At 48.9% G+C, this 26,555-nt stretch overlaps 1 protein-coding gene across 1 annotated transcript; it reads left to right on the top strand.

The window, feature by feature from the left end:
• On the top strand, nucleotides 1-25,775 carry ANKDD1A (ankyrin repeat and death domain containing 1A). Its single transcript, XM_006209595.4, has 14 exons — nucleotides 1-81; nucleotides 2,168-2,302; nucleotides 2,704-2,802; nucleotides 7,497-7,601; nucleotides 8,297-8,395; nucleotides 11,644-11,742; nucleotides 12,253-12,351; nucleotides 14,377-14,475; nucleotides 17,104-17,202; nucleotides 18,225-18,323; nucleotides 19,347-19,442; nucleotides 21,504-21,708; nucleotides 23,560-23,691; nucleotides 24,689-25,775. Exons 1-14 carry the CDS (start codon nucleotides 34-36, stop codon nucleotides 24,748-24,750), a joined length of 1,476 nt encoding a protein of 491 aa, XP_006209657.2. The 5' UTR covers nucleotides 1-33; the 3' UTR covers nucleotides 24,751-25,775.
• The last annotated feature ends 780 nt before the right edge of the window (nucleotides 25,776-26,555 follow it).

Below are 26,555 nucleotides of genomic sequence, written 5' to 3'. Positions count from 1 at the left end.
CACGAGGCTGCCCGCCGGAACCATGTCGGAAGGATGAAGGAGCTGATCGGGAGGAGGGTCAACGTCAGGGCCAGAAACCACGTGTGTACAGGGGCACCGGCTGGGGACAGTGCCATGGTGTTACCACCACTTGGGAGGGACAATTTACAGAGCCCAAGGCAGGCACACTGGCACCTGTTAACCCTGGGGAGGCTCAGGCTCTGTCCTTCTTGCCTGCGTTGTCTAAAGGTCTCTGAGGCCCAAAGTCACGGTCAGGATTCCAACCAGGCTTGGGCACTTCTAGAACTTGCAACTCTTAATCCCTGTGATCCATCCAGAAGGCTCCCCCAAGAAACAATTGTTAGGGTCAGGAGGGCAGGGGGTCAGAGTTCAGGAGTCAGACAGAGGCTGGCAGAGAGGCAGATAGGGGCAGGCAGCTGGAGAGACAAAGATGGAGTGGTGCCTGCGGTCAGAAGTCCAGGGGTTCGGGACCAAGAGAGGCTGAGCACGTGTGAAGCAGCAATTGAGTTCAGTTCTCTGAGGGCCCGCTGTGCCTGGTGACTGTGTAAAGCTGCTATTGGCCCAGGCCTGACCTGAGGGCTCAAAGCCCAGGCAGGGAGGCAGACCAGGCCCCGCAAACCAAGCCTCAGGTCTGCTCGTGGGGTGGTGCATAGCCTTTTGGAGAAGGGAACAAAGGGAAAAGCCACTCTGCCCGGGATAGCCCCTCCCTATCTTGGCGCTTCTAGCTGTCAGGAGCGTCTTAGAGGAGATGCCAGGGCCTGGGTGAGAGGCCAGTGGGGGCTGAAAGTGCTGAATGCGAGATTCCTGACTGCAGCAGAGGCTGCTCTGTCTGGTTTGGTGTGACAAGGGTATGTGACCTGGGTCTTCAGAGCCTGCTGGGGGCTCAGTAATAGTGGCAGGAATTCTGGGGTATGTCTGGTGTGTTTTAGTTTTCAGAGCACTCATCCACCTGTTTCCCACTGGTCCCCACTCACCCCTGGAGAGGTGAGCAGGGCAGAGAAGATTAGTCCTGTTTATAGAAGGGTGCAGGCACAGAGAGGGCAGCTGTGTTCCCCTAGGTCACACAGCACATTATTGGTGATTGGAGCCTTAGTCTCAACTCCTGGGCAGGCACTGGCAAGGAAGCATGGACTTGGAGGATGATGGGATGCTAATGCCAGATTCATTCATTTATTTACTCATTGAATGATTCATTCATTCATTCAGTATTTATTAAGGGCTTCCTCCAGTCTGCACTGTACTCCGTGCTGATGACAGTAGAACTCACGGCAGACGTGGACCCTGCCCCCTTGGAGCTGGTGGTCTCGTGCAGGAGGACAAACATTAAACAGAGTGTCTCACAAACAATTCATTCTCACTGTCACAATTTGAGAGCATGTGGGGATCGGAGGGCCCTGCCCTGCCAGAAGGCTTCCCGAGGAAGTGACATTTTCGCAGGCGCCAGTGAAGAAGGGCAGTGGCCCAGGCAGAGGGACAGCAGCAGCAGAAGGAGGGGACCGCTGGTCCCTAGAGGAACCACACAGAAAAATCCGTGTTTTCTTTTGTTGTCTCTTCACTTGCTGAAAACTACGAGGGAAATGGGTTCCTGGGGCAGAGGCTGGCTTCCCCTGGGCCTGCTCAGATGCGCTGAGGGCCAGAGACCAGGGTGAACTGCCAGGCTGGCTTGACAATGAGGTGGGAAGTCAGAACCCTCCAGCCCGGTTCTGAAGAAAAGAGGGGACAGAACCCAGGTACTCAGGGTTCCTCGGGGACTTGGAGAATAGTCCTCAGATGCAAGCGGCTGCCCAGCAGAGGGAGCAGCAGGAACAAAGACGTAGAGGTGGAAAGTTGTTTGGCATTTCTGAGAAGCAGTGGCCGGCAGTGCTGGGCCCCATGGGGCCTCGTACCCAGGGTTAGGAGTTTGACCCAAGAGCAGCGGGAAGCTGTGAAGAGTTTTAGGTGGGGGACAGGTGGATCCAGACATGGCATTTTACTGTGTTCATTTCAGCTGCTGCGGCGTAGAAGAGGAGGGGGCCAGAGTGGGGCTGGGGCTCCAGCCAGCTGGTCATCGGAGCCAGCAAAGGCCCTTCACCCTGCAGACCAGCTGTCCTGGCCGGGAGGTAGGGAGGGTTGGGAGGTGATCCAGGCAGCAAGCTGGTGCCACACGGCTTCCTCTCCCTCCTGCCAGGTGGGCCGAGTGGCCCTGCACTGGGCTGCGGGCGCAGGGCACGAGCAGGCAGTGCGGCTGCTCCTGGAACACAAGGCTGCTGTGGACGACGAGGATGTGGTAGGACCCCCCACCCCCAAGGAGGCGTGTCTGTCTGCCTGTCTGTCTCAGGGTCGGGCAGGGGCATCGGAGCTCGTCTGGGTCTGCGAGCCAGCTGTCACCGCCCAGGTTGCCACTGATGCACAGACGCACAGATGCTGGCTGCACAGGGAGTCAGAGTTTTTGGAGACTAGTGACACTGTGCTGATCCCATTTTCCCCTTGCACAGCCATGAAGCTCTCTTCATTTTCAAGGGCCTTTCAGTTCTCAGAGAACCTTTTTAGTCCCTCGTGATGCTGTGTGAACAGGGAGAGATCCAGGCTGTAGAACAGGTATCTGGGTGGCTGGGGAAAGTCATCGGGACGGAGGTCTCTTATGATATGCCACAGGGCTCTGTCCTGGCAAGGCAGACACACCTCACACTCTCCTCACTTCCTGCCTCGTGTCCTCTCCCCCAGTTTGGTATGAACGCGCTTCTCCTGTCTGCCTGGTTTGGCCACTTACGGATCCTCCAGATCCTGGTCAACTCCGGGGCCAAGATCCACTGTGAGAACAAGGTAGGGCCTTGAATGGCAGCCCTCCTGCTCCCCCTGCCCCTGGCTGCACAGGTCTGCCCCCACCTCTGCTGCCTGTCCCCATCGCTGTCCCCTCTGTCTTCCCACGTGCCTCTGCCTGCCCCAGCTTGCCCCGGCCTTCCTGAAGCCGCAGCTGAGCTCAGGCCGGTGAAGCTGGGACCCCCACTGCTTCTCCTGGGGCTGGGAGAAGGGCCTGGAGATGCCTCTTCCATCAACACTGAAAGCCCCTTTCTCCCCACCGACCCCACCACCCCATCTCCCCCCTCCCCTCCCGGGGCCTTTTACCACTCTGTGATGTTGGGACCATCCCGGCCCCTCTGGCCAGCCTCCTGTTCACAAAGAGGATTCAAAGTAACAGCCTCAGAAGATTAAATGAGAGGGAAGTGGGGCCTTCGCCCTCCTGCACGGCCCTGTCTCCCTCGGGCTCAGTGTGGCAGGCTGGAAGGAGCAAAGCACTGTTTAACAAATTCTGGGACCTTGGGCAAGTTATTTTACTGCTCTGAACCCCCATTTTTCCATTTGGAAATGAGAGCGCTAGTACCCACCTCCGAGCTGAGGCAAAAGCAGTGGGGTGCTGCGTGTCGAGCACCTGGCTCAGCGCCTGGCATGTTAGGGAAGCTGGCAGCCCCCTGTTGCTCACTGGTGTGCGCTGTGGTTGGAGGGAGGAGGGCCCCAGGGAGTCACAGTGCCCAGAATCCCTGCCCTGGTGTCTCACCTTTTAGGGGATCGGCGGCTTTATGAAAATGCAAACACTTCAGGGCCAAATACCTTCGGCCAGGAGTCCTCAACCTTGGTTCTTAGGGAGAGAGAATTCAGGGATCCATGGACTTGGGTGGGAAAAAAAAAAGTACTTTTTTTTTTTTCTCAAACTGGCCTCTGCTTGAATATTTAGCATTTCTTTTAATGATGAGTGTAGGTAATGTAAGCATTACCTGTGACTTTGTCACTAGGACAAAATGTAGCTCTTTTCCTATGACATCACAGTTTCTGCAGTTATCTCAAAATACGATTTATGCTCATGATTACTTTGAAATCATGGCAGTTATTATTAGACCTTTCCCCGCATCCTGTTGTCTAACGGACCAGTCAAGCACACATATTAACTAGATTTAAAATTGGGGTTTTAATGTTTTGATAATTCTATTTCAATATCGTTTTTCTTTTGTGGAAGGCATAATAGTGTTTCTCCCCCACCCAAGGTGTCTATATCCTTTTTTTAAAAAATTTTTTTTTCCTTTCCTTTGGGTTTTTCTTTTTTGGGGGGGGTAATTAGGTTTATTTATTTATTTATTTCTTAGTGGAGGTACTGGGGAATGAACCCAGGACCTTGTGCATGCTAGGCAGGCACTCTCCCACTGAGCTACACCCTCCCCCGCCAGATGTCCGTATCCTAATCCACAGAACCTGTGAACTCCACAACGTAACACGGCAAAGGTAATTTTTCAGATGTGATTTAGTTAAGGCCCCTGAGATGGGGAGATTATTCTGGATTATCCACACGTGCCCTCCTGTCATTTCAGGGGACAGAGGGAGGCAGGGGAGTCAGAGGAGATGTGATTGAAGGAGGCAGAGGTTGGAGGGATGTGAGTCACAAGCCGAGGGATGCGGGCAGCCTCTAGGAGCTGAAAAGATCAGGAGATGGATTCTCTTAGAACGTCCAGAAGAGAAGCAGCTCTCCCAACCCACTTTAGACTTCTGACTGTAAGATAATAAGTGGGCACTGTTTTAAGCCACTAAATTTATAATAATTTGTTAGCAGCAATATGAAACTAAAATGCCATTGTAGGCCTGCATGTTTGATCAAATTTTTCCCAATTTTTTTTTCTTTTCTGCATTTAAATAAACATTATTTTGAAAAGGGGTCCATAGGCTTCACCAGACACCAGAAAGGGCCATGGCACAGAAGTCTGCCCCAGGCCGTTGTCTGGATCTTGTTGGCAGCGGTGGGAATGTCTGACGGCTCCCAGTGAAGGAGTCCCTAGGTTATGGGCCACAGGGCCTGAGCTCAGAATGTGGGAGTGAGAGAGAGAGAGGCCCTCAGAAGGGCACCCTGTGAAGACACCCACGTTCAACCAGAGGGTCCTCAACTCTCAGAACTTAGGTGACCAGTTTACTTGCTAATTTACTGCTTTATTACAAAGAATATGAATCATCAACAGCCCGATGAAAATGTGTGCCTGGCTTAGCCTTAGAGCTGCTCAGTGGCCCTGGGGAATCCAGGAGCTGTTGCAAAGAAATTTGCTGTAAACACAGACGGAGCCTCCGTGTTCTAGAATGAAGGAGGCCAGGTTTTAAGTGTGTGCGGAGGGCAGGGCTCTGAGTAATGGACTCTTCTACTTAAGCAGATCCACTTGGTATTAATTTTCTGTTTTTGGTAGCAAACCACCTAAAACGTAGTTGCTTAAAGTAACAATGATTTATTATTTTTCATACTAATGTCATTGGCTGGTCAGTGGCTCTGGTCTTGCCAGGGCCCACTTCTGAGAACAGTCAGCACATGCCTGGGGCCTCTGCAGGCAGGGGGACTGTCGGGGATGGTGTGGCCAGGTGGTGGCTGATGTTGGTCCTGGACACTTCCTCACGTGACTGCCCCAGGACATCACAAGAGCAAGAGCGGAAGTGGCAGGATTTCCTGAGATGTTACTTCCACCACATTCTACTTGCCAAAGCCCAGCACAGGGTCAGCCTTGTTTCAGGGGGAGGAAAATACTGGATTCCTCCTCCTGATGAGAAAATTAGCACAGTCCAGTTGCTCGATCTTGTGACAGTTTCTCAATCTGTCCTGGTTTTCATGACCTTGCCGCTTTTGAAGAGCACTGGTCAAGTAGTTTGTAGAATGTCCTTCAATTTGGGTTTGTCTATTTTCTCATGAGTAGTTTGGGGCCATATAATTTGGGGAAGACCAGCAAGGTCAAGTACCCTTCTTATCGCCCCCTATCGGGGGCATATGACACCAATGTGACTTGTCACTGGTGATGTCATCTTGATCCATTTCTGACACCAATCCCAATGTGTGTTTTTTCTAAATCACCAAGCAGTTAGCTCAGTTCTCCGTGGACGCTGACCGGTGTCCACACATTTAACTCAGTTCTGACACTGCCTGGAGACAGCGCCAGATTCCGCAGGGTCAGGGTTCAGTCCTACAAGACTGTCCCCATTTCAGATGCCCGTCAGAAGGCCAGGTGGTTGCCTGGCTATACTGCTGGCTATGAGTCAGAAGTTCCCCCGACCCTCCTCCCAGGTTTGATTAATTGGCTAGAGCAACTCTCAGAACTTAGGTAACCAGTTTACTTACTAAATTACTGGTTTATTATAAAGGATATTAAAGGATATGGCTCATCAACAGCCAGATGAAGAGATGCATAGGGCAAGGTCTGGAACGGGGGCTTCTGTCCCTGTGGAGCTTGGATGTGTTCTGGTTCACCAACCTGAAAGTTCTCCGAACCCCATCCTTTGGGGTTTTTATGGAGGCTTCATTATGTAGACTCAATAGATTAAATTTTTGACCATTGGTAATTGATTCAACTTCCAGCCCCTCTCTTCTCCCCAGAGATGGGGAGGTGGGACTGAAAGTTCTGACCTAACCACAGTTGCTTCCCTGGCAACCAGTACCTAGGGGCATCTCAAGTCACCTCATTAACATAATAATCACTTACCATTTAGGAGATTCCTAAGGTTTTAGGAGATCTGTGCCAGGAACCAGGAAGAAGACCAAATATATATTTCTTATTATGAATCACAATTCCATGCTTGACCACTTGGTTAAAGTGGTGTTGGCCAGGTTTCTCCACTGCAATGTTAGCATTTTTGCCTTTCCTGCCTCTATTGTTAGAAACTCTTTGTGTTTTTAATTTGCATTTCAGTCATACTAATGATGTCAGATATCTTTTCATGTGCTTATTTGTAACATATATATCTTCTTTGGCGTTCAAATTATGTTTTAATTGTATTAATTTCTTGCTAATGAGTTTTTAGAATTCTTTATAAATTTTGGGTGTATTTCAAAATAAATTTCAGACATCAGTGTACACTTCACGCTAAATACCTCAGCATGCATGTTATTTACTAGAGTTCACATTCTTTACATACAATGAAATACACAAATCTTAAATTTATACTCACTGTGATTTGACAAATGCTGCTCCCATGTAACCCAAACCACTGTCAAGGTGTAGAACACTGTTCTATTGATTTTTATGACCCATTGATGGTTGCGATCTATTTGAAAAAATGTGCCCCAAATAATCTAGCTGTAATGCGAGGTCAAGGTTGAAGCTCTGGGTTATAAACATGGGATCTGCAAACCTCCTGCACTTACTGCTTCAGGGGCTAAGAGACCTTCAGTAAAGCTAAGCACAGTAACACGAGGTATGTCTGCATTATTCTAATTTGACCTGTGACAAAATGGGGGCTCAGAGAGGTGCAGGTAACTTGCCTAAGACCACACAGCTGATAAATGCTGGAGCTGGGATTTGAACTGTGGCATCCTGACCCCCACCAGCCCCCATGAGGCCAAGTGGGTGCCTCGGTTGTCCCAGGGGCCCATCCCATTTTCAGTGTTGTTTCCATCGGAAAGCTGTGTTCTGGTCCCAAACACTCACCATCTGGGAGGCAGCCAGTGTGTGAGCGGGGCCTCCCTTCGCAGACTGCAGGGACCGCCCTGGGCTTGTTTCCAGGACGGTCTGACCTTACTGCACTGTGCAGCCCGAAAAGGCCACGTGCACGTGCTGGCATTCATGATGGAGGACCTGGAGGACGTGGCCCTGGACCAGGCTGACAAGGTGAGTGCGGCCACGGGCTGTGAGTCCTTCCCCTGGGGCCGGGGATTCCTGATTCCCTGCTGCACGTTCCTTGAGTGCATCCTTTGAGCCACGGGTACTGCGTACGGGACCCCGCCTCAGGGAGCTGCTGAGCTAGAAGGGGCATGAAAGCACAAGTGAGCAGGACACCAGTAGGACACACGGTCACTGCCCTCAGAGAGACTCTGATCGGGACTAAACAAGCTAGAGAAGGAGCCGCTACTTTCTGCTTCCTGGGGGAGGTGGCATCTGGTGGATGAACTAGATTTTGTCGCTATAATTAGAAAACAGGGGGCATTCCAAATGGAGGAGAGAGAGGTTATTGCTAGAGCTTTGGAGGTGGAAAAGGGCCCTTTGTGTGTGAGTTCAGTTGGATTGAAATCTTGGAAGTGAAGGCCCGAGAGGTTGTTGGGGGTCCGGGTGGAGATCTCAAGCCCCAGCCTCAGGAATGGGTCCTTTATTCTGCAGGCAGCAAGGAGCCACGGAGAGTTCCAGGGAGGGAGGGGGCCCTCCCAAGAGGGGTCTTGTTGGGAAGTTGGGTCTGGGCTTTCCAGGCAGGATGTGTTGGGCAAGGGGACGGGAGAGTGTCTGGGGCACTGCAAGCCCAGGGTGGCTGGGGAAACTGAGGCCAGGTGGACGGGATGAGAAAGGTTCACTCCCTTCTCCTCCCCCGCCAGCTGGGAAGGACCGCGTTTCACCAGGCTGCGGAGCACGGGCAGCTGGATGCTCTGGACTTCCTTGTGGGCTCTGGCTGTGACCACAGTGTCAAAGACAAGGTACTGTGACTGTGGGTCCCAGGGGAGGGCAAGACTCTGGGCTCCTGACTGGGGTCGTCATTTGCAGCTCACCTGTACCTACTTCCAATTCTCATGTGCCCGAGAGATGGGTGCCCCAAAGACCAGCGTGTGTTCGATGATCATGGGGCAGGCATTTTTCAAGCATGCACTATGGGCCAGCCCTGTGCTATGGGTGAGGAGCACAAAGATGCCCAAGACACAGTTTCTTACTCAAGGAATTCAATGCCACAGTCCTAGTAAAGAGTGTGGGGAGCCAGGATGGCAAATCTGATTAGGAGTCTGGAGTGAGTTTGAGTGGGACTGGAATTCCATTGCAGATGTCTGTTGTTGGGGGGAATGGGGAAGAGTTAGGGGGATGGTAGCCACACACCCGCTGGGTATCTGCTTGCTTTGTGTTTAGTCATCTACTGTGATTATGGCAAAGGTAGGACGAGAGTGCTGGGGGGGGTGATGGGCAGTGCATTCAGGGTGGAGAGCTTCCAAGCAGGAATCCAGCACGCTGAGAAGCGGTGAGGGATGGGGACCGGAGGGGACGGCCCTACAGATGACTTGTATCAATGGACCATTGCGAATCATTAAGCAAATATGTTGCAGCAATTTCTAAACAACGCTTCCAACAAAGGGACGGACTCCATTGTTAATCTTCTGATTAATGTGCTCAACCAGAATAGGAGTCCTGTTATAAGCTAGTGACAGAGCTCACAGACAGACCACAAGGCCCTAGAACTGGAAGGTGTCTTCATCAAGGGCCAGTTCACCCTTCTCATCTTACAGATGTGGAAGCTGAGGCCCAGAGAGGGGGATTCTTTAGCCAGGGTCACACAGCAAACCAAAGGTCAGGCTGGGTTTATAATCAGCATCCTGATGCCTAGCCCCATGCTCCTCCCTCTCACCTGGCTGCCTCCTGGGGCACTGAGCCCTTGGTGTCTCCACCAGATCTGTGTCCACATCCTTATGGGATGAAAATGTTCTGAGATTCAGATCAGGCTGATTTCCTTCATTTTAGAAACGTGGGCTTGGCAGGTCGTGCTCCGTGCCATGCCCTGGGCCAGAACTGGATAAACAGAGATGGGTAAAGGATGGCCCTCGCAAGGGCATATCTACCATGAGGCAAAATAAATAAACAAACAAACAAACAAACAAATAAATAAAATAAAAGAAAGAAAGAAAGAAAGAAAAAAAATGTATTCAGGGCTCCAGGAGAACAGGAGCATCAAAACCAGAAAGCAAGAAAAGTCTAGCTTTGGTGACCTTACCCAGAATCTTGCAATCACAAATTCTAGGAAGAAGCTTTTAAAATTGCATGCCCCTGTTAAGCTTTGTGTTTTTAGCTGAGAAGTGTTTTCATTTTGGACTTCACCTGGGGAGCGAGCACAATCAGTTTTTCAAGGCTTTGGGCCACTGAAGATCTGACTTCTGTGAGGAATGCCCAGCCTGCATGGGGGGACAGAGGTGGAGAGGCTGGACATCCCTACGGGTGGAGGGGAGAGGGCACCAGGCCCAAAGCGAATGCCGCTTCCACCCAGCTCCCTGCGCTGTCCAGGCAGAGTGCCCTGGTGGGGGGTCCATGCCACCTGCAGCTTCAAAGGGCAGGAAGTGGATATTTATAATCCAGAAGGAAGAGGAAAACCCTACCCTGTCTCAGCTAACTGAGGGGCACATGTCGGCCCCCCACAGTTCACCTGCTTCCTTCCTGTCTCTTTGAACACAAGAGGCTTCACGCTGTGGCTGCATCTCCCCGGCGTGATTCTCCGATTTCCGCTTGCAGCAGTGAGTTAACCACAGAGCCGGTGGGACAGGAGCAGAACACAACTGTTAAGGGGATTTCTTAAACTTAATTTTATTTATTAATATAATATGACGATGATCATAAAGTAAATTTAAATGTTTCATCCTTGATCCTCGGTGGTAACAGCTGATTATGTGTGTGTGGCTCTTTCATGGGAGGTGGGGTATGTTTTTAACTGCTGTAAGTACTGCTTTGGCTTTGGTACGTGTTCACATGCTCAGTGGGCCCGTTAAATATTTGTGCCTAAATTCAGTGTCTTCTTTTCTTCCTGGGGAAGGTACTGACACAGGCTAGGGTGGAGGAAAGCCGGGAGGGCCCCATGATTGGTTCGGCTCACTATGTCCCTGCAGCCTTCTGGGCGCGATGAATGGCCAGAGCTGGGTCTTCCCTTCTGGATGCTCTTGTGGGTTCCTCCTGGGGACTCCCGTCTGTGGGTCCTCTGTAGGGACACACATTTTCTCGGGCACGTCACATCCAGCTGCCTCCCCTTCGCTGAGGCCCCTCGCCTTCTAGTTGTCCTCTGTAGCAAGTCTCTTTAAGGATGACTTCAAACAGGCTGCCCTCCGCGGTGCCACTTCCAACATGAAGAACATGGTGTCCTTCACCCGCCCAGTGGAGCCACCTCTCTTGGCTCTGTCACTGTCACCTTTAGACTTCTCAAGGAGGGGGGAGGCTATTCCCAGTCCAGACACATGTCAAGCTCTCCATCTCTTTTCTGACTCATTGAACCTCTTGTTGAGTGTCAGCCATGTGCCCTAGGTCCTATTTTAGGCACGTGGGGAGTCTTTAGAGAACGAATAGAAATCCTTGCCCTTGTGGTGCTGTGTTCAAGCAAAGAGAGTCAGACAATGGACAGTGAATACAGTACACAAGTAGGCTGCGGAGTGTGTCAGGGGGTCAGTGCTTTGGGAAAACAGGAGAAGCAGACTAGGATGAGGAGGACAGGCGCTGGGAGCTGCCGTTTTAAACAGTGCCGTCAGGGTGGGGCGCACCCACTGAATGAGAAGCCAACGTCTTGAGCAAAGATGCAGGAGGGGAGCGGCTGGGTCATGCGGCTGCCTGGGCGCAGCCCGAGTGTGAGGACAGTCGCTGGGGCCTTGGCCTGAGCAGAGGGAGGGGATGGATCTGGAGTCCCCGAGTTGGGACCAGCTTAGACAGGAGCATAGGAAATAGGGATTAAAAAAAAAATAGTAATGTGTCTGTCTCAAAGTGTAAGAAAAGAGAGACTAGAAGTTGGCCCTTGAAAGTGCCCCTGATTTTCAGATTTTGGGTACAGTTCTCAGAGCAGGGTGGCGTTGGCCCAGTACACAGGGCTGTAGCTCATCACAGGCTTTGCTCTGTGACCCTTTGTGTCTCCCCTCTCTGGACCTCGGTGGGTTCCCAGGGCCTCTGAGGGTCTATGATTCTACTGGCCCCTCAGGAGCCCTTCTCCCTGCAGGAAGGGAACACAGCCCTTCACCTGGCCGCCCGCCAGGGCCACCTGGCTGTGCTTCAGCGACTCGTGGACATCAGGCTGGACCTGGAGGAGCAGAATGTGGTGAGTCACTGCCTGAGGTCGCAGAGATGTGTGACACTGGCTTGCTCCTTGCCTTTGAGGAGCCCACAGCCCACGCGTGGTACAGTCTGACCTTCCCTGGTGGGGCCCCTGAAGCCAGGAGTGAGGACATGTTCTGAGACTAACAGCCCAGCAGGACAGATGAGCAGCAGCACAAAACTCCAGGCTCAGTGGGGCACTGGGCATGAGGGATTTCGGAAAAGTTGTGCACGTGGTGTGTGTTAAAGGAGGGGGAGGTCTCTGTGGCCAGGCTGGCAGGGAGGGCTTCCTGGAGTAGGAGGGAATAGAGCAGGGGTGAGGCGGCTGAGAGGGGGAGGAGGACACGAGCAGAGCTGTGGGCGGAGGGAGTGAATGCACCATTTGCCCTCCAAGTGAGAATCGGGTGCAGGGCTCAGGGAATCACAGATAACCAGGTGTTGTCCTCAGTAGCAGGGCAGCAGGGAGCTGCAGCCATGGCGCAAGGAATCCTCACACCTCTCTCCTGTGTTTCAGGAAGGTCTGACCGCCCTGCACGCAGCTGCTGAACGGATCCACCCCGACTGTGTGCAGCTCCTCCTCAGGGCTGGGAGCAGCGTGAACGCCCTCACCCAGGTAGCCAGGCCTCCCCACGACTCATGTCTGCCCTCGGCTGCCGAGCTGAGACTGTGTGATTCCTGAACATTGTGTGCACAGAACAGAGGCTCTGAGGCAGCAGCCCAGCTTCTGGACTAGGCTTCTCTACTGATGAGCTCTGTGACCTCGGGCAAGTTACTCAACCTCTCTGAGCCTCATTTCCCACCTGTACGCTGGGGATACTATATACCTACTTTTTTACACTGCTGTGTGGATTAAATGCCTAGCATGGAGACCAGGACGTGACAGGAGCTCAGGACCCACTAGTGCCTTATTGTTGGGCACCTGACAGTTCACACAGCCCTTTTATAACTGTTACCTCAGAAAAATTCCCCCCATTTTACAGATGGGAGAGGTTCAGTGACTTTCCCAGGTCACAAGCTGATAAGACGCAAAGCTGAGTCTAGGAAGCCTATTCCTCTGACTCCAGAGCTCAGGGCCTGAAATGCTTGCCTTGCCCAGTGAGAGGGTCCCCAGCAGGAGCCCGGCTCTCAGAGCTGGGGCCTGAGTGGGACTCTGGGACAGGCCTCTTCTCCCTCACCGCTGCATTTTGTAAGTCGGCCGTTAGAAATTCTCTGTGTCCTTGGAAAACAGGGGTTGTGGCCTTTCTTTAGGTGGGGAGTTGGTGTTTTGTTTTGTTTTTCATTTTTAGATCAGTGACAAATAATCTTTCTTAGCTGGTTGAGTGGCTTCAGGGTCTAGAATTCTCTGTTATAAATTTCAATAATGTAGCAAAAATATTACCAATGAATAATATAAATAATAACAAAATAGTTTAAAAACAGGGGTTAAAATGGTATGCTAAAAATACTTGCTTAACACAAAAGAAGGCAGTCAAGGGGAAATAGAACAAAAAAGACAGGAAATAAATAGCAAAATGGCAAATGGAAATTTAATAATAATATCAATCTTAAATTCCCCTAAATGTGAATAATGCTTTATAAGTCACAAAATGTTTAATTTGGAGAACTCTTGAAGGTGTGGGAACTACTACCCAGGGGCGCTGCGGGGGATCCCCACCACCCAGAGAGGGAAGGTGGCTGTCCCAGGGCATCCAGCCATGTCTCTCCATCAGCAGGGTGCTGCTCCTTGGTCAGCAAGGCCCCTTCTCTGTGCCCAGCACTAGGCCCTGGGAGAGGGCAAAGACGTGACATGCCGTGGCCCCCTCCCCTATGTTAACAGCACCAGACTTTAGCGACTGGGGGTTTGAGTCCAGCTGACGGTCACTGGTGGGTTGGAGCTGCGCCCTCCACTGGGCCTTGTGCTCCAGCCTTGATCTGCGGTTTCTGGCAGAGACCACACTCCATTCCCATGCTCCCACCCCTCGCCCTCGCAGGGTCATGTGGCATGGTCTCTGAGGAGGAGGCAAACCCAGAGCGATTGCATTTCCCACGGAGAGGTGGGTGAGTTTCCACCCACCCTGTGTGCCGGCTCAGATGCGACTTTGGGAAGGCAACCAGCCTGTCCTGGTCTGCCCCGTACTGTCCTGGTTTTAAAACAGAAGGTCTTGCATCCCAGGGAACCTTCAGTCCCAGGCGATCTAGGACAGTTGGTCGCCCAGTGGGTCCTGCCTGAGATGAACACCTATCCAGGATAAAGCCCTCGGTCTGGCCCTGCCAGGCTCCTGTGCGGAAGCTCCAAGACCAGCTCCAGCTGGGCAGTGTATGTGGGGTGGGGTGGGGTGGGCGGGAATCTTATCAGTCCCCTCTCTTAGAAAACCATCTTCTCAGAGTCTATACTCTGCCCGCCTGTACTGGCTAAGGAATTGTGAGGCTTTGGCCTGTGATGGGAGGCGAGGAAAAGCCTGAGACCATAGTGAATGCCTTTAACTCGCCACCAGGTGTGTCTGGGCAAGCCCTTGATCTCTCCCGCCTCAGGGTTTCATGGGGATAATAGCCCCAGGTGGGTTGTAAGCTGCAAATGGAATAATGAATCCCATAATGCATTGTAAACCCCGCTGCTGGGGGTCCTCGGGAGGCTGCATTGCTGCCTGTTTCCCTCTAGAAAAAGCAGAGCTGCCTCCACTACGCAGCCCTCGGTGGCTCTGAGGTCATGGCCCGGGCCCTCATCCACGCAGGAGGCTGCACCAACGTGGCTGATTGTGTAAGTGCAGGGCTGGGGTGGGAGGGGGGTTTCCACTGCAGAATCTCCCAACCTCACTGCTCCAAATAGAAATGGAGAACAGATTAGTGGTTGCTGGGGGCTAGGGATGGGGGGTGGTGCAGAGGAGGGAGGAGGATGTGGGTATAAAAGGGCAACACAAGGGATCTTCGTGGTGATGGAACTGTGCTGTATCTTGAGTGTGTAGTGGATACACGAACCTACATAAAATTACATAGAACACACACGTGTACAAATGACTTACCAGTGAAACTGGGGAGATCTGAGTAAGATGGTGAGCATTATTGACGTCAAGATTCTGGTTCGGATCTTTGTAAGATGTTACCATTGGGGTTGGGGAGTGGGGAGAACTGAGCAGCTGGGTGATTGGGGTGGGAAGAAGGCTTTTCACCAGACACCTTTTGTTTATTTTGGGTTCTTTTGGTTTTTATACATAAAATGTAAAACAATGAAAAGCAGTATTACTCTCTCGCCACACCACACTCCCCCAGACCTGTTTCCAGGACAGCGGGGGCCAGATCCAGCAGGCTGGGTTATTTTATCCCTGTGGCCAGCCGCTTCCTGGAGAGCCAGGCTCTGATAAGTTCCCAGGCTCATCTGAGTCAGGCTCTGGAGCCAGTTACCAGCGTTTGCCCGTTCACTCTCACAGCGCACCTTCTTTTGCCCTGATTTTGATTTCACTTATTTAGCAATGATCTGAGGACACTGTTGAAATTCCACCCAGGTAGTTTTACCTGGGTTTTAAATTTTTTTTCTAGCTATGTTTTAGAATACTGTTTGGTACTTGTTGAAATCTGGGCTTGGGATTATATTAAGCTTGTAAATAATGTAAGAGAAAATGGTCATCTTTGCAATGTTTTATTTTTTCACCAGGAACATGTCTTGCCATTTCTTTATGTCTTCTTTTATATCCCTCAGTGATGTTCTATAGTCTTTTCATTTGCGTTTGTAATATCTATTTCCAATTATACTCTTCATATGTACTTTATATTTTTTGACTATTGTGAACAGGATAGCTTTTAAAAATATGTCATTTCTTGAAGGCATTCAATATAGGAATGCTATTGGCTTTGGTTTTTTTTAATAATCAATTTTATTATACTCATTATATTCTAATCTTTTTTTCTTTTTAAATTTTTTGTTTATTTTTTTGTAGGGGGTAGAGGTAATTGGGTTTATTTATTTACTTTTAATGGAGGTACTGGGGATTGAACCCAGGACCTCATGCATGCTAAGCATGCACTCTACCACTGAGCTATACCCTCCCCACAGGAGGGGTGGGTTTTTTTCAAAAAATAGGTAGTAGACATTCTGGTTGGCTCCCAACATCCGACTTTAGTATTTTTATCTTCTATGTGACTTTTCATTAATTTTGCTAGAGTTTTTTTGGGGGGGGAGGGTTACAGTAACTATTTTAATCTGGTTAAATATTTTTTAAAATTATTTTTATTTAATTTTTAAAAAAATTTTTTTATTGAGTTATAGTCATTTTACAATGTTGCATAATCTGGCTAAATATATAATCACTTTGCCTATAAATCATCATATAGTTTAAATCTTCTTTTCCAATATACATAAACTTTTTTTTTCTGGTCTAAACTAGTAATGGCAATAGTGGGCATTTTGGTTGTATGTCTGTGTGTTCTGTTCTACAACCTTTTAATACTCAATATGTGAGGGTGTTTTTCCACACTAAGTATAGATCTATACCATTGGTTTTTCTGGCTTTGTCCTATTACACTGCATGTGTGTCACCATATCACTTAGAGCGATGCTGTGGCAGTCAGTCTCTCCACTTTGTCACGTAGTCTGGAGTCACAGGGGACCACTGGGGATGGAGTTCTCCAGCCTTGAGTGAGGCTCTGGATGGATGTTGGACTTGGAGTGAGGCCTCTTTGCTGGTCCCAGCTGGCTCTCTCTTTCATTCATTTCATATAAAAATAGTTGTCAGGCACCTGCCTAGGTTCTGGGGTAGGAAGTCCAATAACACAAGGTCTCTATTAGTTACATGTCCTTAGGTAAGTTGGGTAATTACATTTATTTATTTATGTTTAGAGGAGGTACTAGGGATTGAACCCAGGACCTCATGCTTGCTAAGTATGTGCTCTACCACTTGAGCTATATCTTCCCCCAGAGTTGAGTAAGTTTTCTGAACTCACTAAGTGTTCTCATTTGTAAGATGAACGTACTAATAAGAATAATATCATTTCTACATACTTTCTACTTACTATAATACTTAGAGTAAATGGGAGTAGGTGGGATATCAGAGAATCTTAAGGTGTGGTTGCTAGAAGGGACCTCAGCAAACATCACTTGCCAGATGAAGAGTAGCAGAGAAGACAGATGAGTTATCCAAAGTCATGTGGTGAGTTCCTGGCACAGCGAGATCTCCAACTTGGGATTTCCGGCCCCTGTGCACTACAGGGATCAGTTTGGGATCCAGGCTTTGGGCTGTAAATGCCTCTGGCCTCTCACGTCATATGAGAAGCGAGAAGGGTCAGACTCAGAAGCACTGTCTATATCCCTCCCAACTCCCATCTTCCAGCCCCAACCTGCAGCTGGGCAGTCCTGGGAGGGCGCCATCAATTGATCTGTGTGTCTCCCCCGCAGCAGGGCGCCTCTCCTCTGCACCTCGCTGTGAGGCACAACTTCCCAGTCCTGGTGCAGCTCCTCATCGACTCCAGCAGTGACCTGGATGCCACTGACCATGTAAGTGGCTGCAGAAACCGTCGGGGCCCCAGAAAGCCAGGGCTTGGCTGTGGTCTACTAGCCTGGCCCAGAGTTGAGGAATTGCTGTTTTAGTTTGTAAAAACTGTTTGAATATTTGTGGAAGCTAGCATCACTTTCTCAACCGTTTCTCTATTTTGAACGTTTGGGTATTTCTGAGTTTTTGTCATGATATATAGAACACCGCAGTAAGCATCTGCCTACATTCAACCTTTTCCTTTTATTATTATTATTTTTTTCCTTAGGGAAAATTCCCAAGTCAGGGGTGACTGGAACAGTCTTGTGTAACAAGAGGCCTCTGAGTCCTGAAGTTGGGATCAGTCAGGAGCACTTTTAAACCCCTATCCCCACAATCCACTCCCCCAACCGGTGCCGCCACATGCAACCACTGGCGGTGGAAAGCAGTTTGCTGCAATATAACATATAGCTTTAAAGCAGTCAGTATTTGCACATCTGAAAGTTGAGCCTCAAGAAATATACTAAGAGCTCATGCACCGAGATACTCATTGCAGCACTGTTTATCAGTTTCCATTTCAAAAATGGCCCAAATCATAATTGAAACATAGGTAAATGAGGGTCTAGACATAGATCAGTTCTTATGAGCTATTAAAAATGGTGTGTATAGAGTTTATAATATGCAGAAAGTTTTATAGATGCAAAATGTATACACAAGATGATCTCAGATCTGTGAAACCATCAAACAAACCTTTCTGCATTAAAGAAAAGACTAGATGAAAGGCACTAGGATCATTGCAGAGGTTGACTTAGGTGGGCTAGTGAGCGGTGTTTTTTTCTTTGTTCTTTCCACTTTTTTGTTTTTACCAAGTTTTCTCTGCTGAGAATTATTTTATGATTAAACCCAGTTTACCCTCCCTTGTAACTTCTTTGAGAAACTCTGTTCAGGCCCAGTTGGGCGTGTACCCACCTTGGTCCTGTCCTGGTTTTGAGCCGTGGGCCATCTCTACATGCTTTTCTGTTCCCCGTCCCCTTGGCTTCTTCTCCAGAGGCAGCAGACACCCCTCCACCTTGCTGCAGAGCACGCCTGGCAGGACATAGCAGAGATGCTCCTCGTTGCTGGGGTTAACTTAAACCTGAGAGATAAGGTACTTCTGCTCACAACCAGCCTCCCTTTCAAACTTTCACAGCTCTCTCTTTGCCAGAGACCCTGTTCAAACGTCTCCTGCTCCCAGAGTGTTCAAGGCCTCCCATCCATATGTCAACTCAAATGCAGCCTCCTCCAGGAAGCCTTCCTGCCCCTCCACCACCTTCCCCTGTCTCCTCTGAGCACTTGGCCCTTCCCTCTCCTGGTCTTGGCCTGTGATATGGTCATATTCTGCTCATGGTCCCTGTCAGACTTTGAGCTCCTAGAGTCATCTGGTGGGGAGAAGTGAGGGGGGCTCAAGGAACAGCGCATCACCACCCCACAACTCCCTATGTGTCAAATAGGTTTCCCAGGTTATTGTGCCTCTGGGGCGACCAACTCCTCAGGCGGCCGGAGGTTTGAGGAGAGCTGAAGACTTGGTAGGAGGCCGAGGAGTCACAGGCTCATGAAGGGGAGGGCACTTGCACTCGTGGTCCAGCCCTTGGGATTTTGTGGACAAGAGGTGGGGGCAGGGAACTGGCCCTGAGGCTGGACCTGGGAGGGGCTGCCCGCTGTGAGCTGGGCCCCAGGGCAGCCGGCCAAGTGCGGAGAGGAGCTTCCCGTCTCCCTGCAGGTCCCTGGAGGGGGCTGAGGCCAGCACAGTGAGGGAAGCCTGGGAGCCTGAGGGGAGGCGGCACGCGTGACACAGGGGCCCAAGCCCCTTCTGTGGGTTCTGCTTTCATCTGAGAAATGGGGCTGGTAACATCTACCCATAGATGATGTTGAAGAGTTTATTCAGGCTGAGTTTAATAAGCACTAAGTCTTCCTACTCTAAAGCAACACAAGAGGTGGTGGCTGGAATTATTATTATTGCCTTCTTGTGACTTTTCCACATCCCGAGTCATGCCTGGGAAGCCTTTCTGCTCTCCAGTGTAGACTGCCGGAAGCAGCTTTCTTTGGGCAGCAGGGTCTGTACTCAGTCCTGGAGGCCACCCTCCACCCTCTTCTAGAAACTCTGGCTTCCTTTTTCGTCTCTTACCTGCAGCAAGGAAAAACTGCCCTGGCAGTGGCCGCCCGCAGCAACCACATCAGCCTGGTGGACATGCTCATAAAAGCTGATCGCTTCTACAGGTGGGAGAAGGTACTGAGTCCCTGCGCGTGGTCTCTCCGTGTTGGAGAGGGAGTGGCCGTCGCTCCAGGTGGAGCTGGCTTTGAACCCCAGCCCTGACCAGTTCAGGGACCCCTCATTTTCCAAAGGAGTGATAATTCCTGCCTTACCTACCATCAGGGTGGTTTGGGGGCATCCAGAGATAGGTGAGCACTGAAACCACCTTGAAATAAGGCTGACTGAGCTCCATGCCAATGTGGAGATCCTACTAGACACTGCTGTAACTTCTGGTTGATGGCGGAATGCACACAGGTGTGAATAAAGCGATGACAAGTTGGTTCTGACTCACTGTCAACTCCAGGTGATTGGAATTGTGGCTTGGGGTATTCTATTCAGGCAAGTTTCTGAACCCAGAAGGAAGGTGTGCTGGGATTGACTAGTGATGTCTGTGGCAATGCTGGGACAGAGGAGTGGCAGATGTAAGGTTATTCATTTACAGTTCTAATGTCAGCAAATGGGGGTAGGTGCAGTCTTTTGGTGTCTTGAGGGTTGTGTTTCTACACAGGAGATAAATTTTTGCATGTATTTCAGTTTTAGAAATTAATACTAAATTTTTTACAAAATTTAAATCCGAGTTTTCCTCAATCTTTTAAATTCATTTAAAAAACATTATTGTATTTATACAACTAGTAAATTTTAACAGTCACTTTCAAAGAAGCCTTTTTTGTTTGTTTGTTTCATTTTTGGAGGGGAGGTAATAGGTTTATTCATTTTAACAGAGCCACTGGGAATTGAACCCAGGACCTCGGGCATGCTAAGTGCACACTCTGCCACTGAGCTACACCCTTCCCTTCAAGGGGAGATCCCGCATTTAAACTTAAACCACCTTAAACATTTTAACTGAATGGATACACTTAATGTAATAAATTTTCTTTTTAAGCACTTCAAATGCGTCCTAAGTTCTTAAATTATCCTAGTAAATTCAATAAATCAAACCCATAAAGTAAATCTCAAATATCGTAAACATTCCCATGTTGTTGACAAACTTACTAACCTTCTCTTACACCTGTTCCAAAGTCAATTGATTGATAATAAATTTCCATAGGAATCATAAGGCATCTTCTTTCACCAGCAAGCTAGAGTCTTGTAAGCATTACAACCCCTTTGCATGCAATAGATTACTCCTAAATATTAATACCAATGGTTTGGTGAACTGATTCATGTCTATACTTAACTTTAAAGCACCCCAGGCTTTAAAAGTTCTCAACACTAAAGCAGTGGTGCAGTTAGAATCACAAATCCCCCCTTCCTACCCCCAGACCAATTTGATCGGAATCTCAGGGGTGAGGGCCAAGCTTCTGCAGTTCTTAAAGCTCCCGGATGATCCCAGTGTAAGATGCAGCTGAGAACGTTGCTCTAAGGAAACGGCTTTTACCACCCCCAGTGAGAGGCAAGTTCCCAGATCATCACCTCCCGGGTCACCAGCCAGCACTGTTCACCCGGATGTAAGTTTTGGCGCTACAGACGCCAGAACTCATCTGAGCTTTTTAACAACCAGAACTCTGCATCCACATCTTTTTGAGGGGCTAACTTAGGCTTTTGTGGGTTTAACTTATGCTATTACATAATTTTTTGATAACCTCTCATTTTATCATCTGCTTTGTGTAGAAAGGATTCTGTAACCCCGCCCTTTTCTACTTGTTGGGATTTAGCAAGTCTAGTTACTGCCTGATTCTTGGCTTGGCTAGTTTTAGCCATAGCTGCTCAGTCATTTTACTGGTACTTGTGCTATAAGAACACAAAGAAAAGAGAGGGATTGGAAAGCCTTCCTAGAAGGGGTGGCATGTCGGCGGTCTTTTGACTTTGGCAATGGGGTTGAGAGACAGGGAGGTGGGAAGAGGAATTCTGGATGGAGACACGGTGTAAGCAGCTCAGGTGCCAACATTCAAAGCAAAGCATGGAGTCAGAAACCAGAGTGATGGACACTAAGCCCCAGGCCTGTGATGATGCCAGTTCTGGGTCCATGCTCACGAGGGAGAGACTGGCAGGGATTTCCCCCAGATGGCTGCTGCACTTCTGGGGTCTGCCCCACAGGACCGCCTCTCGTGCAGGGACCCCAGTGACCCCTGTGGGAAGAGCTTGACCTTTAAGCAGGACCATCGGCAGGAGACGCAGCAACTCCGCTCTGTGCTCTGGCAACTGGCCTCCAGGTACCTGCGCCCCCATGAGTGGAAGAAGCTGGCTTACTGCTGGGAGTTCACTGAGGCCCATGTCCTTGCCATCGAGCAACAGTGGACAGGTACCACCTTGCCTCAGCATTCCAGAGCAACCGGGGTGGAGGCGTGGGGGCACTTGGGGTGTCTGTGCATCTGGGGGAAAACCTATGCACCCACAGCAGAGCCTCACCAAGAGCCTTTCCAACATGCTGAGTGCTCTTCCCCGGCCCAGGCCTTTGCACAGGCGAGGTGCTCTGCCCCTCCCTCCGCACTGACCTGTGAACTTCACATCCTTCATGTAACAGCCGATACTCAGTGTCCACACACTGAGCTAAAGGAGAGGAGCTGCCATTGAAACTATTTAATATCTGTTTGGAAATTTTGGCCCTGGTATTAAGGCATAAAACAGATATAGAAACGAAAAGTGTAAGTATTGGAAAGGAAGAGAGAGACTAACTTCAGATACTATAACTATATACATAGGAAGTCCAGAAGAACCAATGGAAAAACTCTTAGACTGAAATAATTCAATAAATGTATTGAATTTATTAATTCAATAAATGTATGATCACATATACAAACACCATGTTCCTGTGTACCATCGATAAGTGGGCAAAATATATAGAGGTATTTTTTAAAAGATATTCCATTTATAGTAGTATGTGTTTCTAAAAAGATATGTGAATGACATATGAGTATGGTATTAAAAAGTAGTTGAACTATATAAAATAACTTAGGTAGATGGAATGACATTTTGTATTCCCAGCTAGAAAAAGTGCCATGTAGATACTGATTTTCCCCAAATTAGATTAAAGCTTTGACCCAGTTTTAATCAGATCAAAATAGGAGGTTTTAGGGAACTTGACTAAAGGATTCTGTAGTTTATCTGAAAGAATAAACAGAGAATATGTAAGTGAATATTTGGGGGGAAAAAGTGAAGAGGGTCTAACTCAACCAGAATCAACCTTAGAAAGTTAAAATAATTAACAGAGGGCTACCTGACTTAAACAAATGCAAATCAGGTAGAGGAATAGAGCAGTGTCCAAAAGTAAACTATGTTAGAGATGAGGATTTCATAGACGATAAAGGAGCACTGGTAAATGATGGGGCTGGGGACAAGGGTTAGTGAATAAAAGGGTCAAATGAAACTGCTAGGGAGCAGAAGCACCGGGGGAAGTGCCTTCTGGGGGCCCAGAGAGGCCAGAACATCAGCGGATGCAGTGGGTGGATGACCTGGACCTGATGGCTGTGCCCCAGTGTCTGTCCCCAGCTGGGAGAGCAGACCTGGTCACAGACTTCAGTAACCAGTGAACTCCACCACCAACACTGAAGACTGTGGGCACCTGTTCTCCAAACTTTGGAATCACCTGGGAAGCCTTAACACCACTCAGTGCCTAGGCTGCACCCAGATCCAAGTGTGTAGGAATCTTGCGGGAGGTGGGATGGGACCCAGGTGTCAAGTCTCTAAAACTTCCCAGGTGTTTCCAATGAGCATTTATGGCCGAGAAGCCCTGGGGCAGGGGCAAGAACATGGCCAGCTCTGTCTCTAACTAAGCTGGAGATAGGGCCGCCAGCATGCAAGGCACAGATTATGGTGAGCAGCCAGAGAGATGAACAGTACAGTCATGTACATCGTGGTACCACAGCGAATGCCAGTTCTTTCTCTCTTCTCAGTAACACCAACGGGATGCTTGGTGGATGCTCAGGAGAAAGCCTGGGGCGGGGGAGGTCCAGGTGTCCCTGATACAAAACCCCACCCCCAACCCATCTGAGGCTGCGCATCCCCTCCCCTCCCCTCCTCATTTCTGGGCTGAGCAGAGCTTGGAGAAGGACCTGCTGTTCCAGAGGCAGTATGGGTCTTGCTCAGACCTGGCTCAGGTAAGGTAGACGCGGTTGATGCCTTCTTCATCTCTTTCTCCCCTCGCGGTCTTCAGGCACCAAGAGCTACCGGGAGCATGGCCACCGGATGCTGCTCATCTGGCTGCATGGCGTGGTCACAGCTGGTGATAACCCCAGCAAAGAGCTCTTCGAGAGCCTCGTGGCCATTGGCAGGAGGGACCTGGCTGGTAAGGGCGTCCCCTGCCCTGCTCAGAGCAGCGTGGGCCCCAGGGGTCAGAGCTGCCAGGCCCCGCTGAATGTGGCAAGGCCCTCCAAGGGCTGCTCAGACCTCAGTGCCATGGTGCTGGCTCCGAACCTTCCGGGTTGCTGGTCTTAGCCCTGCCTCCTTCCGAAACTCAGGCAGAGCCTTGGGCCACTCACAGTGCCTCCTGGCCCGAGCCTCCCCATCTGTGCAATGAGGGTGGCCCAGATGATCCCTATGACCGTCACAGCCCCAAAGCCATTGAAGTAACAGCCTCTTCCTATCGGCTCTCTATAGCAGTTTGACTTTTTCCCCCCTTCCATTTTGGAATAAGGCGGAAATAGCCTAACGGGTTGTTTTTCGCAAACGTTAAGGCTTACGGGCCAGAACCGGCTTAATGTGAGTTGAACCAGTCAGATCTGGTCAAATAAAATTTCTGAGGCCATCACTATCTATTTGAGTCTGTCGATCCCAAAAGCTTTTTTTTTGGGGATTTGGAGGTTTGGAATTCAGAGCACCACCTGGAACCATCAGGCAAGCGGAGTAACAGGTTCTTACTGACTCCTCATTAAAAACGAAATCAGCCCATGATGAAAAATGCTTAAACTCTGTAATGTTCATCGGCATGGTGCGTTATGGGGCAACCACAGGATGGGGTACTAGGCAGTCACCCGTAGTAATGAAGGTACATCAGTCATTTGGCAACAAGGATGAGTGTCGATAGCATGTTATTGAGGACCAAAGTGAAGGTCCCCTGTGTGGTGGTGGGTCTCCCACAGCTGCCGCACGCAAGGTGGGAAAACAGTCCTTTCAGAGGGAAAGAATTAGGGATGACTTTGTTCTTTTTCTAAAATGTTCTTAAATATTGCTGCATCTTTTTTTTTTTTTAAAACACAAACCCTGGCAGGCAATTAAAACAATAGACCAGCCCTGTGAGGCAAAGCTTAGGCAACATGAGGCAATAGGATTCTTGTCTTTTGCAGAGAGCATCAGGAAGAAAGCAAACGATGACCTGAGTGCCCCAAGGAGGTGCACAGCCATGTAACTAGAGGGGCTGGACCTGCAGGAGCATGGGACCTGAAAGCAGGGGCCACTGAAAAGAGGATCACCATGTAAGGGCTTTAAAAAAAAAAAAATCACTGTCAACAGACCTCCAGCTGCTTCCACTGGAACCCACAGTCATGCAGGACCAGCAGGCAGATGTTTGCTATCTTTGTCACAAGGATTGGTTCGGGGGCCTCTCTCAGGTTTTGCAGATAATCCCTTCCCACAACTCTCAGCTCACTTTAATCTCCAGCATCTCATCAGAGCCCCACAGCAGTCCCCTGAGGTCAAGGGGTGTCTTTTCAGAGAGGACACTGGGGCTCAGGTGAGTGGGGTAAACAGCTAATCAGGTGTTGAGGTCAAGGGCCAAACCCAGTATTCCTGTCTCCCCGACCCAGCGAAGGGCTCCATCCGTTACTTACAAAGGGATCACCCTAAATTCAATCCCTGGCTTTTACAAATGCCATGCTTACTTCACAGCTGTTTCTACTCCCAAGCTTATTTATATACTTTGACAATTATAGGAGGCACGCACTCTTATTTCCCCCTCTTGTTTTATAATTTTTTTAAAGTTGTAAACTTTTAATTTTGAAATCATCTCAGACTTACAAAAGAAGTTGCAGAAATAATACCAAGAATTTCCAAATACACTTCACTCAGCTTCCCCCAATATTAGCATCTTATATAAACAGGAAATTAACACTGATATGATACTATTCTTCTTTACATCTTATTCAAATTTTGCCAGTTGAGCCTTTGCTGTCCTTTTTCTGGACCAAGATCCGGTCTGGGATCACACGTTGCATTTGGTTGTCACTCTCCCTATTTTGGGTCCTGTGCAAAGGGTCACTTCCCTGGAGTAGCCCTGGCTTGATTGGGGTGGGAATGTTCCAGATCTGTGCTATCCAAACGGCTGCCACCAGCCACCTGCGGCTCCCAGGCACTTGAAACGTGAGGTGTCCAGTGGGATGAACAACTGGTATTTTATACCACGTGGGATGTAGATCACGTGGATGGATGAGTTGTATTTTTTTGAGAGAGAAAAGCAAGTTCTTAAATAAAGTTGAAATGTTGAAATATATCTCGCAAATTCAATCCTCACTTTTGTTTGGAAGATTAGTGGCAAAATTTGAAACAAGCTGTTGTGGATTGTTTTTTTAAACAGAATTTACAAGATTGATTTACAAGGTTTCCATGAATGAATTCTTGTTGCCTGTTTGATCAACCTGTAACAACTTTTTAAAACTTTTCAATGTTTCTTAAAAACTTTAAAAAATATTTAGATCAGTAATTTTTTATTGAAGTATAGTTGACTTACCATACTGTGTTCATTTTAGGTGTATAGCATAGTGACTTTTTTTTCTGATTATATTCCATTATAGATCATTACTAGATACTGAATACAATTCCTTGTGCTTTAGTATATCATTGTTGCTTATCTATTTTATGTATAATAATTTATATCTGTTAATCCCATACCCCTAATTTGTCCCTCCCACCTCTCCCTCTCCCCTTTGGTAACTGAACGTTTATTTTCTATGTCTGTGAATCTGTTTCTGTTTTGTATATAGATTCATTTATATTTTTTAGATTCATTTGTAAGTGATAACATGTGGATAGTCTTTGTCTTTCTCTGACTTCACTAAATATAGTATTCTTCAGGTCTATCCATGTTGCTAAAAATGCCAATATTTCATTCTATTTGGTTGAGTAATATGTATATATGTATGTTTGTGTACACACACACACACACACACACACACACACATACATCCTAAGCCATTCATCTGTTGATAGACACTTAGA

This window comes from Vicugna pacos, chromosome 6 (genome assembly GCF_048564905.1).
Source record: "Vicugna pacos chromosome 6, VicPac4, whole genome shotgun sequence".
Taxonomy (NCBI): domain Eukaryota; kingdom Metazoa; phylum Chordata; class Mammalia; order Artiodactyla; family Camelidae; genus Vicugna; species Vicugna pacos.
The sequence above is the reverse complement of the archived record's forward strand: the minus strand, read 5'-3'. Positions and strand labels throughout refer to the sequence as shown.

What these genes read in the sequence shown, in the direction of transcription:
- ANKDD1A (XM_006209595.4), top strand. Translation starts at nt 34, where the DNA reads ATGAAGGAGCTGATCGGGAGGAGGGTCAACGTCAGGGCCAGAAACCAC. An exon ending in ACCACAGTGTCAAAGACAAG is followed by an intron (nt 8,396 to 11,643) that starts GTACTGTGACTG and finishes TTCTCCCTGCAG; the next exon opens with GAAGGGAACACAGCCCTTCA. An exon ending in GCGTGAACGCCCTCACCCAG is followed by an intron (nt 12,352 to 14,376) that starts GTAGCCAGGCCT and finishes GTTTCCCTCTAG; the next exon opens with AAAAAGCAGAGCTGCCTCCA.